This window comes from Tamandua tetradactyla, chromosome 7, assembly GCF_023851605.1.
Source record: "Tamandua tetradactyla isolate mTamTet1 chromosome 7, mTamTet1.pri, whole genome shotgun sequence".
In the NCBI taxonomy this organism is placed as follows: Eukaryota; Metazoa; Chordata; class Mammalia; order Pilosa; family Myrmecophagidae; genus Tamandua; species Tamandua tetradactyla.
In genome coordinates, this window is record NC_135333.1 from 71,208,711 (window position 1) to 71,227,536 (window position 18,826).

The window sequence follows — 18,826 nt, forward strand, 5'->3', positions numbered from 1 at the left end:
ACTCCTCTTGGGCCACAGCTTGGCTGCTATAGAATGGACAATCTCATTTAGTTATTCAAAGAGAAACCAAGGAATATAGTAGGTTCTTAAATTGTCATCTGAACAAGCTAGATGTGTTTGACTCCACTCCACTCTGAACAGGGTTCAGTCTTATAAGGATTTTTGCCACCAGCCAGCAGAATTGGGTGTAGTTCCTCACTGCTTTGTCACCTTTAAGGATGTTGCTTTAAAAATGACAGCTTTTTTCTTAGTCATTTATTTATTCTTTGGACATTTTTGTTAGGGGCTAGGATGAATTTTAACAATTATTTTACCTTTGTCTAGTGAAATAGTTTGGTAAAACTAGAAACTTTTTTTTTTTTTTTTTTGGCATGGGCAGGCACCTGGAATCGAACTCGGGTCTCTGGCATGGCAGGTGAGAATTCTGCCATTGAGCCACCTTCGCACCACCCCCTTTTTTTTTTAAATCATCACCAGCACTCTTGATTGCACAGCTGGTTCCTCTGATTAACGTTATACAAAAAGCTCATCTAAGACATGCAGTGTTTGGAATAAGACATTTACTACATTAATAACAAACATTAACAAAATGAGAATGATAGAGAATCCAGAGAGGGGAAATACCTCCTTAGAGGCCACATCTACATGATATCTGAGGACTCAGTAGGAAACATGAAAGGAATGCAATTATATAATACTTGTAATATAGCAGATATAATAATAATGAAAGGGTTTGAAATATTGTGGGAATTACCTAAATGTGACACAGAAACATAAAGTGAGCACATGCTATTAGACTTGCTTGACACAGGGTTGCCTCAAACCTTCAATTTATAGAAAATACAATATTTGTAAAGTGCAATAAAGTGAAGCATAATTAATGAGTTATGTCTCTATCTGTTATGGTGATCTGTAATCAGTGATCTTTGATGCTACTATTGTAATTGTTTTGGGGTGCCACAAACTATACCCCTATAAAATTGTGAACATAATTAATAAATGTTGTATATATGCTGATTGTTTGACCCACTGGCCATTGCCCATCTCTGTCCCTCTCCTCTGGCTTTCCTATGCCCTAAGCCACAATAATATTGAAATTAGTCTAATTAATAACTGGAAAGTTACCCCAGTACATGGAACCCTTTTGGAATCTTATCTAGCTAAAGAACAGCCCTAGCTGTTCTTTAAGATTGGTTGGAATGGTCCTGGTTGGGGGTTGGCAGGTTATGATAGGTAGCAAGGTCTACCTGAGGCTTGCATAAGAGCAACCTCCAGAGTAGCCTCTCGACTCTATCTGAACTCTCTCTGGCACTGATACTTTATTAGTTATACTCTTTTCCCCCTTTTGGTCAGGATGGAATAGTTGATCCCATGGTGCCAGGTCTGTATTCATCCCTGGGAGTCATCTCCCACATCTCCAGGGAATCTTTCACACCTGGATGTCATGTCCCATATAGGAAGGAAGGCAATGATTTCACTTGTGAAGTTGAGCTTAGAGAGACTGAGGCCATATCTTAGCAACAAAACAGGTCCTCTAAAAGTAACTCTTAGGCATGCCTATAGGTACTGTAAGCTTTTCCACTACCTAAATAAGCTTCACAAGAGTAAGCCTTGTGATTGAGGGCATGGCCTATTGATTTGGGTATCCCTAAAGTTTGACACAGTATCAGGGGATTCCCTGATGGTAAGGTTTAATAGTTCCATATTCTTTCTCCCGTCCCTCAGGGGACTTTGCCAATACTTTTTTTTTTTTAATTTTAATTTACTTATTAATTAAAAAAAATTTAACAACAAATGAACTAAAACATTAACGTGATCATTTCATTCTACATATATAATCAGTAATTCACAATATCATCACTTAGTTGCATATTCATCATTTCTTAGAACATTTGCATCAATTCAGAAAAAGAAATAAAAAGACAACAGAAAAAGAAATAAAATGAAAACAGGAAAAAAAGATTATACATACCATACCCCTTACCCCTCGTTTTCATTGATTACTAGCATTTCAAACTAAATTTATTTTAACATTTGTTCCCCCTATTATTTATTTTTATTCCATATGTTCTACTCGTCTGTTGACAAGGTAGATAAAAGGAGCATCAGACACAAGGTTTTCACCATCACACAGTCACATTGTGAAAGCTATATCATCATACAATCTTCATCAAGAAACATGGCTACTGGAACACAGCTCTACATTTTCAGGCCGTTCCTTCCAGCCTCTCCATTACATCTTGACTAACAAGGTGATATCTACTTAATGCGTAAGAATAACCTCCAGGATAACCTCTTGACTCTGTTTGGAATCTCTCAGCCATTGACTTTGTCTCATTTCACTCTTCCCCCTTTTGTTCCAGAAGGTTTTCTCAATCCCTTGATGCTGAGTCTCAGCTCATTCTAGGATTTCTGTCCCACGTTGCCAGGAAGGTCCAAACCCCTTGGAGTCATGTCCCACGTAGCCAGGGGAGGGTGGTGAGTTTGCTTGTTGTGTTGTTTGCCAATACTTTCTGATTATCACTCTAGGATGTATCCAGGCATTACAATAATCTATACAGGATTAAAGGACCTCTTTCTTATTCTGAGCTCCCTGTGTTTCAGTTGTTCAAATGAGCTATACAGATAGTTTGAATTAGATTATACACTCTAGAAAATTCCTGTTCCAGACCAAATAAACCTTTCTTCCATTGATCTCAAAGAGTATGTGTGGTTCTAAAATATAGACACTGTATTCCTTACCCCTATATTCTGAATTACTTTAACCCTAACCTGTTCAGCTTCGTTCTTATCTCTAAATATCAGGTTATATATATAAAACAGCCTCTCAAAATCCAGAAATAACAATCACCACTCGGGACTTAATGTGTCTGCTATAAAAGCTTACAATCTAGGCCCCTGTTTTCTTTTTTTTTTTTTTTTATTTTATTTTATTTTTTTTTAAATTTTTTTATTAGTCAAAAAAAAGAAAAGAAATTAACACAACATTTAGAAATCATTCCATTCTACACATGCACTCAGTAATTCTTAGTATCATCACATAGATGTATGATCATCATTTCTTAGTACATTTGCATCGATTTAGGAAAAGAACTAGCAAAACAGCAGAAAAAGATATAGAATGTTAATATAGAGAAGAGAATTAAAATAATAATACTAATAATATATATATATATATATAAAGGAAAAAGAAAAAAACAAAAACAAAAGATACAAACACACAAACAAACAAACAAAAAACCATATTTCAGGTGCAGCTTCATTCAGTGTTCCAACCTAGTTACATTACACTTAGGTATTATTGTGCTGTCCATTTTTGAGTTTTTGTATCTAGTCCTGTTGCACAGTCTGTATCCCTTCAGCTCCAATTACCCATTATCTTACCCTGTTTCTAACTCCTGCTGGTCTCTGTTACCAATGATATAGTCCAAGCTGATTCTCGAATGTCGGTTCACATCAGTGGGACCTTACAGTATTTGTCCTTTAGTTTTTGGCTAGACTCACTCAGCATAATGTTCTCTAGGTCCATCTATGTTATTACATGCTTCATAAGTTTAGTCTGTCTTAAAGCTGCATAATATTCCATCGTAGGTATACGCCACAGTTTGTTTAGCCACTCGTCTGTTGATGGGCATTTTGGCTGTTTCCATCTCTTTGAAGTTGTAGATAATGCTGCTATAAACACTGGTATGCAAATGTCCGTCTGTGTCTTTGCCCTTAAGTCCTTTGAGTAGATACCTAGCAGTGGTATTGCTGGGTCGTAATTCATTCTGCCATTCTATGTCTTTTGATTGGGAAATTCAGTCCATTAACTTTTAGTGTTATTACTGTTTGGATAATATTTTCCTCTACCATTTTGGCTTTTGTATTATATATATCATATCTGATTTTCCTTCTTTCTACACTTTACTCCATACCTCTCTCTTCTGTCTTTTCGTATCTGACTCTAGTGCTCCCTTTAGTATTTCTTGCAGAGCTGGTCTCTTGGTCACAAATTCTCTCAGTGACTTTTTGTCTATAAATGTTTTAATTTCTCCTTCATTTTTGAAGGACAATTTTGCTGGATATAGGAGTCTTGGTTGGCAGTTTTTCTCTTTTAGTGATTTAAATATATCATCCCACTGTCTTCTAGCTTCCATGGTTTCTGCTGAGAAATCTACACATAGTCTTATTGGGTTTCCCTTGTATGTGACAGATTGTTTTTCTCTTGCTGCTTTCAAGATCCTCTCTTTCTCTTTGACCTCTGACATTCTAACTAGTAAATGTCTTGGAGAACGCCTATTTGGGTCTGTTCTCTTTGGGGTGCGCTGCACTTCTTGGATCTGTATATTTAGGTCTTTCATAAGAGTTGGGAAATTTTCAGTGATAATTTCTTCCATTAGTTTTTCTCCTCCTTTTCCCTTCTCTTCTCCTTCTGGGACACCCACAACACGTATATTTGTGCGCTTCATATTGTCATTCAGTTCCCTGATTCCCTGCTCAAGTTTTTCCATTCTTTTCCCTATAGTTTCTGTTTCTTTTTGGAATTCAGTTGTTCCATCCTCCAGTTCACTAATTGTAGCTTCTGTCTCTTTAGATCTACCATTGTAGGTATCCATTGTTTTTTCCATTTTTTCTTCTTTGTCCTTCACTCCCACAAGTTCTGTGATTTGTTTTTTCAGATTTTCTATTTCTTCTTTTTGTTCAGCCCATATCTTCTTCATGTCCTCCCTCAATTTATTGATTTGGTTTTTGAAGAGTTTTTCCATTTCTGTTCGTATATTCAGCATTAGTTGTCTCAGCTCCTGTATCTCATTTGAACTATTGGTTTGTTCCTTTGATTGGGCCATATCTTCAATTTTCCGAGCGTCATCCATTATTTTCTGCTGGTGTCTGGGCATTTGATCAGATCTCCCTGGGTGTGGGACCCAGCTGGTTGAAAGGTTTTTCTGTGGAATCTCTGGGCTCTGTTTTTCTTTTCCTGCCCAGTAGGTGGCGCTCGTGGCGGTCGTTTGTCTGCGGGGCAGTCGGCCCGGGAAACCGCGCGTGGAGGCGGGGGTCACTGGCCGTGGCTTGGGGGAGTGCCGGTCCAAATTGCCCAGCTGGCCCGAGACGCCAAGTGTGACGGGAGGGCCCCGCTATCCAATGTTCCCCGTCAGACCGGGGAGCCACGTGCGTGGAGGGGACCCCAGACGCCAGCCACCCCAGCCGGGAAAACGTGCACCCCTTGGGTATCTCACAGCAGTGGATTCTCCCTACCCGTTCAGCCGTTCCAGAATGGGGTACGCTGTCTTTTTTGGTCTCTGTCGTGACTCCGTGAGCTGTTTTGTATTGTTTCTGTTTCTTTAGTTGCTTTTCTGGAGGAGGAACTAAGACCCGCGCGTCTTACTAAGCCGCCATCTTCTCCGGAAGTCCCTAGGCCCCTGTTTTCTTATAAGCATTTTCTAAAGGTGACCATACCATTGTTGTTCTTTTGTTTCTGGTTTATTTTGTCTCACCAAATGTCCCACATGTTTATTCACATCGTTGCATGCCTCACGACTTTGTTCCTTTTTGTAGCAGTACAACCTTCATTCATGAGTATACACCATTGTTTGCCAATCTACTTCACTGTCAGTGCATCCTTCAGCCACCTGCATTTCATAGGGCGTCATGTATAGGACCCAAAGTCCACAATCCATCTACATTCTCAATTTTAGATAATTTCATTGTTCCCAAGAGAAAGAAAACTAATAAGCACACCCTCACCAAATAGGAAATCGAAACCTCCTCTTAACTCTTGTCCCTCCCACCATTATTTACTTCTTATTGTCTGACTTTTTATTCTAGTTATCCTTGTGGATAGAAAATCATTGTGACTTTTATTTACATTTCTGTAAGAGCTAATGAGATTAAGCATCTTTTTATGTGCTTATTGGAGAAATGTCTGTTTAGATCTTTTGCTCATTTTTAATAGAGACAGTTTTACTTCTTTTCTACTCTGTATGCCTTTTATTTCTTTTTCTAACCTAACTTCCCTGGCTAAAATATTCAGTACAATGTTGAATAGAGGTGGCGAGTGCAAACTCCTTGACTTGTTCTGATCTTAGGGCAAAGCATCCAGTCTTTTAGCATTAAGTATGAAGTTAATTGTGAGTTTTTCCTAAATGCTGTTTATCAGTTGAAGGAGTTTCCTCTATTCCTAATTGGTTGAGTGTTTTTATCATCAAAGGATGTGAGATTTTGTTGCACGTTTTTTTCCTGCATCTATTGTGATGATCATATGATAGTTGGTTTTTCATTCTATTGATATGATGCATTATGTTAATTGATCATCATATGTTAAACCAACCCTGCATCCCTAAAATAAATCTCACTTGCTCATAGTATATAATTCTTTTTTATATGTTACTGGATTCAATTTGCTAGTATGTTGATGAGGCATTTTGTTTCCGTATTAATAAGAAATATTGATCTGTAGATTTTTTTTCCTCGTGGATTCTTTGGTTTTGGTAAGACCGTAATACTGGCCTCACAGAATAATTTGCTTTTCTATTTTTTTTTTTTTGGAAGTGTCTGTGAACAATTGATATTAATTCTTCTTTGAATGTTTTGTAGAATTCAGTGGTAAAGCCATCTGAGACTGGGCTTTTCTTTTTTATTTATTTTGATTTTCTTGATTTTTTTTAGTACTCTCTCTGTCTCTTCACATTATAGATCTAGAGCTGCAATATTCTTTTAAGCCAATGCCTAATCCAGAGCAAGGCCCAAACTTTCTTCAATCTCTGAAAATTGAGAGACCTGAAGAAGTTCCAGAAAAAACTTTGAAGCTAGCAGAATTTGGTTCATGAGGTTAAGGAAGGAGGTTGTCTCCATAACATAAAAGGGCAAGGTGAGACACTGAGTGCTTATGTAGAAGCTGTAGCAAGTGATCCAGAAGATCTAGCTAAGATAATTGATGAAATCACTTGAACAGATTTTCAGTGTAGAAGAAACAGCCTTATATTGGAAAAAATATGTTATCTAGGACTTTCACAGCTAGAGAGTAGTCAATGCCTGGCTTCAAAGCTTCAAAGAAGAGGCTGACTCTTCTACCACTGAACCACCCATGCACCCTGTTTTTGTGCAATTGATTTCTGAGACTAAGTCATGATTTTCAGTCTGTTACTATCATGTTTTGTCTTCTTACCTTTCAAGCTCAAAATTGTAATCTCAGTTCCAACATTTAGTTTATTAGTGACTCCTCTCAACACAGTATCATTTTATAAGCCTGTCCTTCAGGTGTTTAGTCACTGATAAAATTTTGAACATGTCAGTTAGGACCATATACTAAATCCTGACATACTCCACTAAAGAATTCCTTTCAGTTTGACCTTCATCCTTTCACTTGCCCTTTGGATACAATATTCCAACCAACTTTGAATTTTCTAACTTTACAAGGTGACAGCTAGGTTTATAAGGGGTATTAAGAATGTGTTATTCTTTGCTGCTAACTGGTCACACTATTTACAGTTTTTCTGACATTTACTAATTATCCTTTTTATTTTCTTCAATACACTTAAATATGTATTGACTTTGTTCTTACCCAACTAAGAGTGGTTTAAAATCTTTGCTTACCAACAAAGTATAGCCTTCAGCTGTATGACACTTGGAGTTACACCTTATGGAGTGCTAATTGTATAGCCATTTTGGGGAGATCTCTGGAGGGCTACTTGGATCCAGATTTTTGTTCTTCACAGCATTCATTCTTTCATTCATTATTTTTTTTCTTTATTTCATTCATTATTCTACTAATATCTTCTGAGCATTTATTATATGCCAAGGACTGTAATGGGCATGGGGAAAATAAGAGTGAGCAAAACAGCACTTTGGTGAAATTCATAGTTCAGTATGAAAGGTAGTTATTTAACAAATACTCACACTTAATAATACATTCTATATGTCATCAAATTTAAGACTATCAATGGTAATGTGCATCTTGATTTTAGAGATGTGTTTTAACACATCTCTAAAACACAATATGTGTTTTAAATCAATGAATTATGGTAATTGCAAATTGTGGTAAGTGCTGTGAAAGTAAAATATTAAATGAGATGCTAAACAAGAAGACAAGACTTGGTCTACATGGTCTCCGTGAAGAAGAGTCATTGGAATTGGTATTTGATGGATGAATAGGACTAATTAGGTAAGTAAGTGAGGAAGATAGCAGGCACAGGAATAGCATGTTCAAAGGTACTGAGGCAAGAAGTATGATATATATATATATATCATATATATATCATACATATATCATACTTATATATATTATACAAGTATAATATATATATATGTAAACCTGAAATGAGACTGGTCGGGGAGACAGGGGCCACACCATGTAAGGCTTTGTAGGTTATGTTACAGATTTTATCTCTATTTTAAGTTTAACAAAAAGTTACCGAATGGTTGTAAGCAATAAAATGACATGATCATTTAATCTTGAGATGAATTACAGGTTCCTCATGGCAATGATGACTTTTCATCTGGAAGGGTTATAAGTTTTTACTTTCAGATTCTTCAGTTTGGAAAATCTATGAGACAAATATTTCTCTTGTTAGTAAAACTCTCATTGCACAACTCTGAAATAACAAAGTTTTCATATTCATACTGAGATAGGGAAGGAGTAGGAGTTGGGGACAGAAAACTGTTCTGGTGTGCACGTGGGAGTATGAAAGGGATGTGATAAAAGCTAAGGGAAGCAATTTCAAGGTGGAGGGATCACTTATCAATATCAAATGCTAAGGAGATGTAAAGTAGCATAATGAGAGAAGAAGTCAATATCCAATGAAATTGATGATATGGAGGAAATTGTTCATCATGGTTAATTGGTATGCTGGTGACAATTGTGAAATTTTAGTGAGCTGGCGAATAGGATGTAAGGAAGTGGAAAATATGAGTTCAGAAGGTTCTTTTAAGAAGTTTGATTATGACAGGAAGGAAAGAGATAATATCTAAATTCAGGTTATATGTAGGGTCAATATGTTTTTAAAATATAGCTAGGAGACAATAGTACATTTTACAACTTGGGGTGAAAAATTCAGTTGAAAGGGAGAGATTAAAAATGCACGCAGACGCCATTACTAGATATATACTGAGAATAACTGAAAGCAGGGATGCAAATGGATATCTGCATACCAATGTTTATAGTGGCATTATTCACAATTGCCAATAGACACCAAAGGACAAATATTGTATGCCTCACTAATATGAAATAGTTATAATGAGCAAACCCTGGGAATTAAAATCTAGATTATAGGTTACCAGGAGATAGAAAGAGGGTAGAGAACGGACAGATGATGCTAAAGCGTACAGAATATTTAATAAGGTTGATTGTAAATGTTTGAGAATGGATAGAGGTGATGAGATAGTACTCTAATTGTGATTAATAATTCTGAGTGAGTATAGTTGGAAGGGGAGGTCTATGGTCATATGTGTCACTAGAAGAAAAGCTAGAGGATAAAACGTTGGACTGTATAACAGCAAAAACTATTGTGGACAATGACTTTGGTTAATTGTACAAATATAAGAAAGTTCTTATATGAACTAGGACAAATGCTTGTCATTAGTACATGGTGTTAATAAAAGGATGTGGGGGTATGTGGGGAAAATACAGTTAATGCAAACTGAGGACTATAGTTAGCAGTAACATTGTAATATTCTTTCATCAATTGTAACAAAGGTATTATACCAAAGGTAAGCATAAATTATATGGGGGATAAGGGTATGGAATTATTTTTTTCAGAGAAATGAGAATGTTCTCAAATTGATTGTGGTGGTGAATGCATAACTATTTGATTATATCAAGAGCCACTGGTTGTACACTTTGGACAATTGCATGGTTTGTGAATAAAACTGTTTAAAAGGTGCTTCCAGGAGAAAGGATGTTCGATAGTCCAAGATCCTGGAGGTCGCAGATGAATATAAAACCCAAAGCACAATAGGAAGAGATAACCTTGGATGAGAGGTTTGTCTCCTTTCCAATGGGTGGGGAAAGATGGGTGAGGATTCTAATGTTTGTAAATGATGGAAACAAAATGTCTCATTCATTTTTATGAGCTCCATTTCTTCAGTTAAATAAGACAAAATCACGTGCTAAGAATGAGGGAGGAAGTAATGGATTTGGGAACCTATGGGAGGTAGAATTTTGGAACATTCACAAAGGGAAAAGAAAGACATCTGTCTATAGACTAACACTGATGAACAACATAGAGCTCAGTGAGATGGGAGGCCATACATTTTTAGTGGCTTCATACTGCACCATTGCATGACCAGTTGTAAACAGAGAAGTCAAATGGTAGGAATGATGCGGATGGAGATTTTGTAGGCTGGCTTCAGCGGAAGGAAAGAGATGTAAGAAAAGCCAGTCAAAGAGTGGGGGTCAAAAGTGGGGTTGAGGGAACATGCTGGATAGAAGAAAACTTGGAGTAATGGTGTAGGAAATAAAATAAAGATTATAGTGTACATTCTTGTACATATATCCTATTTTTATATAACAGATTCCTAAAAATGGGAGTCATGGGGCAAAATGTATTCCCAGTTAAATTTTTAACAGATATTATCAGTTTACTTTTCAAAAAGCCTGAAGCGATTCTGTATCCCCTAGCAATGGATGAGAGTGCTGATCCTCCACCTTTCTCGGCTCTACATGTTCTCAGTGTTTTAAGTTTTGGTCAATCATTGTTATTATTGTTATTATTATGGGGGTGGAGAAGTGGTATATCTCTGTATTATGATTAAGTTCTTGCATCAACTTGGCTAGGATATGGTGTCCAGTTCCTTGGTCAATCAAGCACTGTCCTGATAGTTACTGTGAGGATATTTTGTGGATTTAAATAATCAGTTAATTGATTGCATCTATGCAGTCAACAAAGGAGTGTCTTCAGCAATGAGAGAAGTCTCATCCAATCACTTGAAAGCCTTAAAGGGAGAACTGATGATTTCAGCAGGCAGAAGAATTTCTGTCTCTACTCCAACCAGCTGGCTTCTCCTGTGGAATTCATTGAAACCTTCATCAGAGTACCCAGCTTGCAGCCTGCTCTGTGGAATTTTGAATTGCCATCCCACAGTTGTGTGAGCCAATTCCTCTAATCTCATAATGTTTACATCATACATGTACACATCTGTTGGTTCTGTTTTCCAGAAGAATCCTAACACATTCTGTTACAGTTAGTATTTTCCTATTAGTGTCTTTGAGCATCTTCTCAACTTAATTATTTATATTTCCTTTGATTTAGCTGTTTATATCCTTCGACCATTCTATAGGATTTTTTCGTCATTTTTTTTATTAATCTATAGGTACTCTTCATGTATTAGGGATAATAACCCCTTGTCATCATATGTGTTGCAAGTATTTGTCAAGTGCTAATTTTTTTTAACTTTTTGAAATTTTTTTATTCCTTTCTATTCACACATTTTAAATTTTAGTAAGGTTATGTCGCTCATTTTTTTTTATTGTAGATTCTGGGTTTCTACCTGGAATCCCTATCTTAAACATTTTTCCCCAGTGTTTTTCTAATAAGTTTATAGTTTTATTATTATTTTGTTTTTTTAATTTTTAAATTTTTTGTTTTATATTTTAATCTTTAATCCACTTGTAATTGATTTTTTGCTATTGTGAGTGTTGGTCTAACTTGGAAAAGAGACAGAAACTGTGCACTGGGTCAAAGTCCTGGATCATGTGAAGGAGGAACAGGACAACTGAGGATAACAGTGACAAAAGCCCAACTATTTAAGACCTTTCAAAACAAAGCTGCTACGTTTCCCACAAAGAAGGGCAGTAGAACTGGTGACAAGAGGAGAATCTGCATTTTGATGTTGTTGCTTTGTTGTTGTTGTTGGCGGCAATGGTGGTGGTGGTGGTGGCAATGGTGGTAGTGTTGGCAATGGTGGTGGTGTTGGCAATGGTGGTGGTGTTGGCAGTGGTGGTAATGGCGGGAATGGTGGTGTTGGCGGCAATGGTGGTGTTGGCAGTGGTGGTGGTGGCGGCAATGGTGGTGGTGTTGGCAATGGTGGTGGTGTTGGCAGTGGTGGTGGTGGCAGCAATGGTGGTGGTGGCGGCAATGGTGGTGGTGGTGGTGGTGGCAATGGTGGTGGTGGCGGCGGCAATGGTGGTGGTGGTGGTGTCAATGGTGGTGGTGTTGGCAATGGTGGTGTTGGCAGTGGTGGTGGTGGTGGCAATGGTGGTGGTGTTGGCAGTGGTGGTGATGGTGGGAATGGTGGTGGTGTTGGCAATGGTGGTGGTGTTGGCAGTGGTGGTGGTGGTGGCAAGGGTGGTGGTGTTCCTCTCACTGATGCCAGACCATTATTTCTCTGTCATTCAAAATGGCTCCTGTGAGGCACCTACCATCTGCCACACCATCCTCTACCTTTTTGTCACTGTTATCCTCAGTGTCCTGTTCCCTCCTTCACATGACTCAGGACTTTGGCCCAGTGCTCAGTTTCTGTCTCTTTTCCAAGATAGACCAACACTCACAACAGCAAAAAGTTAATTCCAAGTGGATGAAAGTTTAAAATATTAAACAAAAAACAAATTAAAGCAAAGAGGTATAGGGGATGTTCTGGGTAAAGGGTAATAATATAGGGTAACCTGTGTTCAATGTTCCAGAAATTATAGTGGGCACACCCGAGAGATTTATTGTTGGGGAGCAGGGAGAGGATGGTTGAATTGTGGAGGCCCCAGTCAGAACTGGGACAAGAGTATGGCAGATATAAGGGTAGGCATGAAGGTTTCATGCTGACCCAGACTAATGGGCAGATGGCTTCTGCTTATGGCCTGATTATACTTTTATATTAGTGAAAAGTTGGAAATTTCAAATATTTATCAATAAGAAAATGATTAAATAAATTATTTCACCATGTTTTGCTCTTTTTTATTCTGTAGAACAAACTTTTGATAATTGGAATATTTTCATCCTTTTTTCAGTTTAACAAGGGAAGCAACAATTATAAAGACAAAAAGAGACCAATCTGCCCCCATCAACCAAATTATCAAACTAGAATGTCAGTGGGGAGTTATATGGGCCTGGCAGAGCTCAGATTGCGGATTCAGCCCCAAGCAGAGGATTAATTTGCTTCAGCTGTGATGGTGTGGAACCCTAGAGTGGAGTTGCATTGCCGTATTTGTACTTTGGATTATCCTATTTAATACACCATCTTCTCCTTTCTTTTAATTTTTCTTCTAAGTCCTTCCTTCCTTCCTTCCTCCCTTGCTTCCTCCCTCCCTCCGACCCTCCTTCCTTCCTTCCTCTCTTTCTTTCTCATTCTTTTTCTCTCCCTTTCTCTCATCCTCTCTTTCTCTCTCTCCCTCTCTCTCTTTTCCTTTCCTTCCCTCCCCTCCCCTCCCCTTCCCTTTTGCCTTCTAAGAAAAGATTCTCCCTTTCTAAGAAGCTGCCTCTTTGGCCACGTGGTTATAGGATTAATGACCTTACTGCTCACATTTCAAATTCTGTAATGGATGCCAAAACTGCTCTAGGTTTTGGACCTATCCTAGCTACTGTGGCTGTTGTGGCTTGTGGCTAGCCTTACCAGTTTGGCCACATACTAATGCTTATATACATGAGATCCCTCACAGATTGGCTTGAATGTTCTCTATAAGATTCCTAGTAAGAGGTAGCAAACAGGTTTTTCTTAGTTCTTTCTGTTTTTAGTTTGATTTCCTCTGGCTGCAATCCCTTGTGTAGCTAACAAGCAACTATTTGCAAATAAATGCTGCTGCTGGCTGTGACAGGTAAAGAATGCTAAAATACTTTCTTGAAGCATATTGGTTACACTTGTTCCAAGTAAGCCATACTTTTCCCCCTCCTTAAAAATACTTCGTCCTCCACTTGAAAGCAGTAAGAACATAGAATGAGTACCAAGACTGGAGTCAATCAGACAACTCTATATTCAACTCCTTTTCCTAATAATTTCTGGCGCCCTAAATTAGATAAAATATATTCTTTTCTGGGCCTATGTCAATCTTACTTGATCATTCTGTCTAAAATAACCAATCCCCTTACTCTCTTCAAAACTCTTGTCCCAGTCTACAGTTATCTTCATGTGTTACTTCTTTAAAATTATTAAGTACAATGTTCTGAAAATGTGTATGCTCACAATATAAAATTCAAATGGTACAAAGGGGTCTGAAAGTGAAAATAGAGTCTTCTCACCTAAGTGTCATGTGCTAGAAAAAACATTGTTGACATTTTGTATGTTTTTCCAGATATACACTATTTATATAGAAACATTTTTGTACACACACACACAACACACACATTTAACTCAAGTTATAGTATAAGTACACTGTTTTGAATCTTAATTTTTTCCAATTAACAGTATATCTTGATTCTTTATATGTTCATAACCATTAGAGCTACCTCATTCCTTTTAATGGCTAGATAATATTCTATTTTATGCCTGTAACAATTTATTTCTGTACTCTATTAATGGAAGTTTAGGTTGTTTTCTTTCTTTTGTCTTTGCACACAATGCTGCAATGACTGTATTTCTACAGACATAATTTTTACATTTTAAATGTTTGTTGACATTGCCAAATTGCCCTACTAAAATCTATGAATTTACACTCTTTCCAGCAATATATGGAAGTTGCATTTTCCCTACACCTTCACCAACACGGTTTTCATCAATGTTTTGATCTCCCACAATCTGAGAGGTTAAAAATGGGTTTTCATTTGCATTTTACTCTTGTTAAGACTGATATTGAGCATCTTTTCTTCTGTTTAAGAGCCATTTCCTTTTCTGGGAACTTAACAATTCATAGCCTTCATTATTTTTTTTGAAAATTGGGAGGTTGATTTTTTCTTAATGATTTATAAGAACAGAGTTCTTTGTTTGCTAAATAAAGTAGGTCATTTGAGTGTGTTGAAAATATTTTTTCTCTTAACTCTGTGTATGATAGGATTTTTTTTTCTACTAGGAAGTTTGGATTTTATGTATCAAATTTATCAATCTTTTCTTTCTGGGTTTTATAGCATTCGAAAGTCCTTCTCTGTTCTAAGATTACATAAAGAAAACTACCATGTTTTCTTTTAGTAATATTATGGTTTCATTTTTCTTGTTTAAATATTTGAAGCCTTTGGAATTTATTTTGTAAAGTATGATATAAGATCACACTTGATTTTTCCACTAATGACTATTCATTTGTCACTATACCATTTATTGAAATAATCCACCTTTTCTGGGTTAATTAATTTGAAATTAATTTGAAATGCTGCCTTAGTCATGTATAAAATTACAGAACACTCATGGAAAAAATACAGGATTCTCATAAACTACCCTATTATTAATACCTGGCATTGGTGTGGAGCATTTGTTACAATTGATGATAGCACATTTTTGTAATTGTACTATTAACTATAGTCCATGGTTTAACTTAGGGTTCACTATTTGTGTTGTGCAGTTTCAGAAATTTTAAAAATATTTTGATTCTATTACTATTTGTTGTAGTTTGCTAAAGCTGCTGGAATGTAATATACCAGGAACAGAATGGTGTTTTGCTTTTTTTTTTTTTACATGGGCAGACACTGGGAATTGAACCTGGGTCTCCAGCATGGCAGGCGAGAACGCTGCCTGCTGAGCCACCATGTCCCGCCCCAGAATGGCTTTTAAAATGGGAATTTATTAAGTTGCAGGTTTACAGTTCTAAGTCCATAGAAATGTCCAAATTAAGACAACCAGAGAATGATACCTTGACTCCAAAGAAAGGGCCAATGAAATTCATGGATTCTCTCTGGCACATGGCAAAGTCTGCTAGTTTTTTCTCCTCATTTCATAAGGCTCTCCTGTGGGGTGTTTTCCTTCTGTATCTGCAAAGATCTCTGGCTGTGTCAGCTCTATTGGCTCTAAAACTTTTTCCAAAATTGTTCCTTCTTAAAGGGCTCCAGTAAGCAACCCCACATTGAATAGGTGGAGACACATCTCCATGGAAACCAACTAACCAAAAGTTACCACCCACAATTGGGTGGGCCACATCTCTGTGCAAATAATCAGAAGAATCTCACCCAGCAATATTGAATGAGGGTTAAAGGACATGGCTTTTCTGAGGGTACATAATAGCTTCAAATTGGGACACTGCCCAACTGATCTTTCTTATTACTTGAGTAGAGTTAGTTTTTCAGTTGATTAGTATTTATTTCTTCATTGTCTCTTTTACTAGAATGTGACTTTCATGAAAGAATGTATCTTGTCTGTCTTGTTCACTGCTGTATTTCCCAGCTGTAGGCACAATGCTTGCCTCAGAATAACCTCTTAAGTATTTGAATGAGTGAAAGGATAATTGAGTATGTAAACAATATCTATTTCAGAATGTTGTCAGGGGGATATATTTGGTATATATTCTTCCCAAGTATTTGATGCATAATAGATCATCAGTATACAGTGTGCTAGTATGAATCTTTTGTGTACTCTAGAAAAGTCATGTCCCTTAATTCTTACTCAATATTGCTGGGTGGAAGCTTTTTTTTTTTTTTTAACTTTTTTTTTGGTAAGTATGACATACATACAAAGCAAAGAAATAAAAAAGCAATAGTTTTCAAAGCACTCTTCAGCAAGTAGTTTCAGATCAGATCCCAGAGTGTCATGGGCTACCATCTGAACATCTCAGATCTTTCCTTCTAGCTGCTCCAGAATATAGGAGTCTAGAAGGCTTAAACATTTTTTTTATTACCACACACAACTTAGTTATAGAACATATTTCAGAGTTTGACATGGGTTACAATTCCACAATTTTAGGTTTTTATTTCTAGCTGCTCTAAGATACTGGAGACTAAAGTAGGTATCAATGATTCAGTAATTATATTCATTTGTTCAATCCTATCTTCTCTGTATAACTTGGGTGGAAACTTTTTTATTGTTCTTATGGAGATGTGACCCACCCAATTATGGGTGGTAACTTTTAATTAGATGATTTCCATTGAGATGTATCTTCACCCATTCAAGGTGTGGTTGCTTACTGGAGCCCTTTAAGATGGAACCATTTTGGTAAAAGCTTCAGAGCTCACACAGCCAGAGACCTTTGGAGATGAAGAAAGAAAATGCCCCTGGGGGAGCGTTATGAAGCAAGAAGCCTGGAGAGAAAGCTACCAGATGTCGCCGTGTTCTCCAATGTGCCTTTCCAGTTGAGAGAGAAACCCTGAAAATCATCGGTCTTCGTGAATCAAGGTATCTTTCCCTGGATGCCTTAGATTGGACATTTCTATAGCCTTGCTTTAATTTGGACATTTTCATAGCCTTGGAACACATAAAATTGCAACTTAATAAATTCCCCTTTTTGAAAGCATTTCCCTTTCTGGTATTTTGCGTTATGGCAGCTTGCAAACTAAAATAGACTTTGGTACCAGAGAAGTGGGGTGCTGATGTGGTTTACAAATACCAAACATGTTGGAATGGCTTTTTAAATGGATAAGGAGAAGATTCTGGAAAAGTTGCAAGGAGCTTAGAATGCTTTGAAGAGATAGAATGATAGAATTATAATATTATATATTATATTTAATTCATCATATGCCTGAATTTATACATATATAAAAATAAAAAATATATATGAATACATAAATTCAGGCATATAATGAAGCATGAATATTTAGGGAAATGTAGAGGGCCCAAAGTCCACAGTCCATCAACATTCTCAATTAGATCATTTCATTGTTCCCGAGGGAAAGAAAACCAATAAACACACCCTCGCCAAATAGGAAATCTAAACCTCCTCTTAGCTCGTGTCCCTCCCCAAATTATTTATCTCTGGTGTTGCTGTGGTCGTGCCGATGGTTTCCTTTTGAACATAGCTCATAGCATCCAATAGCAGTTTTCACCCTGTACTCTGGACTTAAACACTCTTTGTAGAAAAATCATATGTTTGAAGTAATTCTTGCAAGAACTAATTCATATTTCTACTGTTAATCAGTGGGACATGTAGGCCTATATAACCCCCTTCGGTCTTGTTCATCTTCAATATGGTAATATTACTTATAGGTCCACTACAGAACCACCTTCACTCCTGTCCATAATATTCCATCATATGTATATGCCACATTTTGTTGATCCACTCGTCTGTTGATGGGCATTTGCTTTGTTTCCATCTTTTAGTGATTGTGAATAATGCTGCTATGAACATCGGTGTGCAAATATCTGTTTGTGTCACTGCTTTCAGCTCTTCTGGGTATATACCAAGTAGTGCTATTGCTGGGTCATAGGGCAACTTGATATTTAGTTTCCTAAGGAATCACCAAACAGTCTCCCATAGTGGCTGCACCATTATACATTCCCACTAGCAGTGCATAAGTGTCCCAATTTCTCCACATCCTCTCCAACATTAGTGGTTTCCTGTTTGTTTAATAGCAGCCATTCTTATAGGTGTGAGTTGGTATCTCATTGTAGTCTTGATCTGCAGTTCCCTTATAGCCAATGAAAACGAGCATCTCTTCATATGCTTTTGACCCATCTGTATTTGCTTTTCAGAAAAATGCCTCTTCATATCTTTAGCCCATTTTATAATTGGGTTATTTGTTCTTTTGTTGTTAAGTGGTATGATTTCTTTGTATATACAGGAAATCAAACCTTTGTCTGATATGTGATTTCCAAATATTTTCTCCCATTGTGTTTGCTGCCTCTTCACCTAGTTAACAAAGTCTTTTGAGCTGCAGAAGCATTTGATTTTGAGGAGTTCCCATTTATCTACTTTTTCTCTTGTTGCTTGTGCTTTGAGCTTAAAGTTTAGGAAGATACCTCCTATTACTAGGTCTTGAAGATGTTTCCCTTTATTTTGTTCTAGAAGTTTTATGGTGCTAGTTCTTATATTTAGGTGTTTGATCCACTTTGAGTTGATTTTTGTGTAGGATGT

The 18,826-nt window shown here is 37.0% G+C and overlaps 1 protein-coding gene across 2 annotated transcripts in view; it reads left to right on the forward strand.

Moving 5' to 3' along the window:
* The window catches only part of KLRG1 (killer cell lectin like receptor G1), a 58,445-nt gene that overhangs the window by 26,326 nt on the left and 13,293 nt on the right, over positions 1–18,826 (forward strand). The window contains exon 6 of one of the 2 annotated variants that reach the window (XM_077169970.1): positions 16,930–17,269. The exons of the other annotated variant lie outside the window; for it this stretch is intronic. Within the exon in view, the coding sequence (XP_077026085.1) occupies positions 16,930–16,956 (27 nt within the window). The 3' untranslated portion in view covers positions 16,957–17,269. Of the gene's footprint in view, positions 1–16,929; positions 17,270–18,826 lie in introns of those variants that run through there. 2 annotated transcript variants of the gene reach the window in all.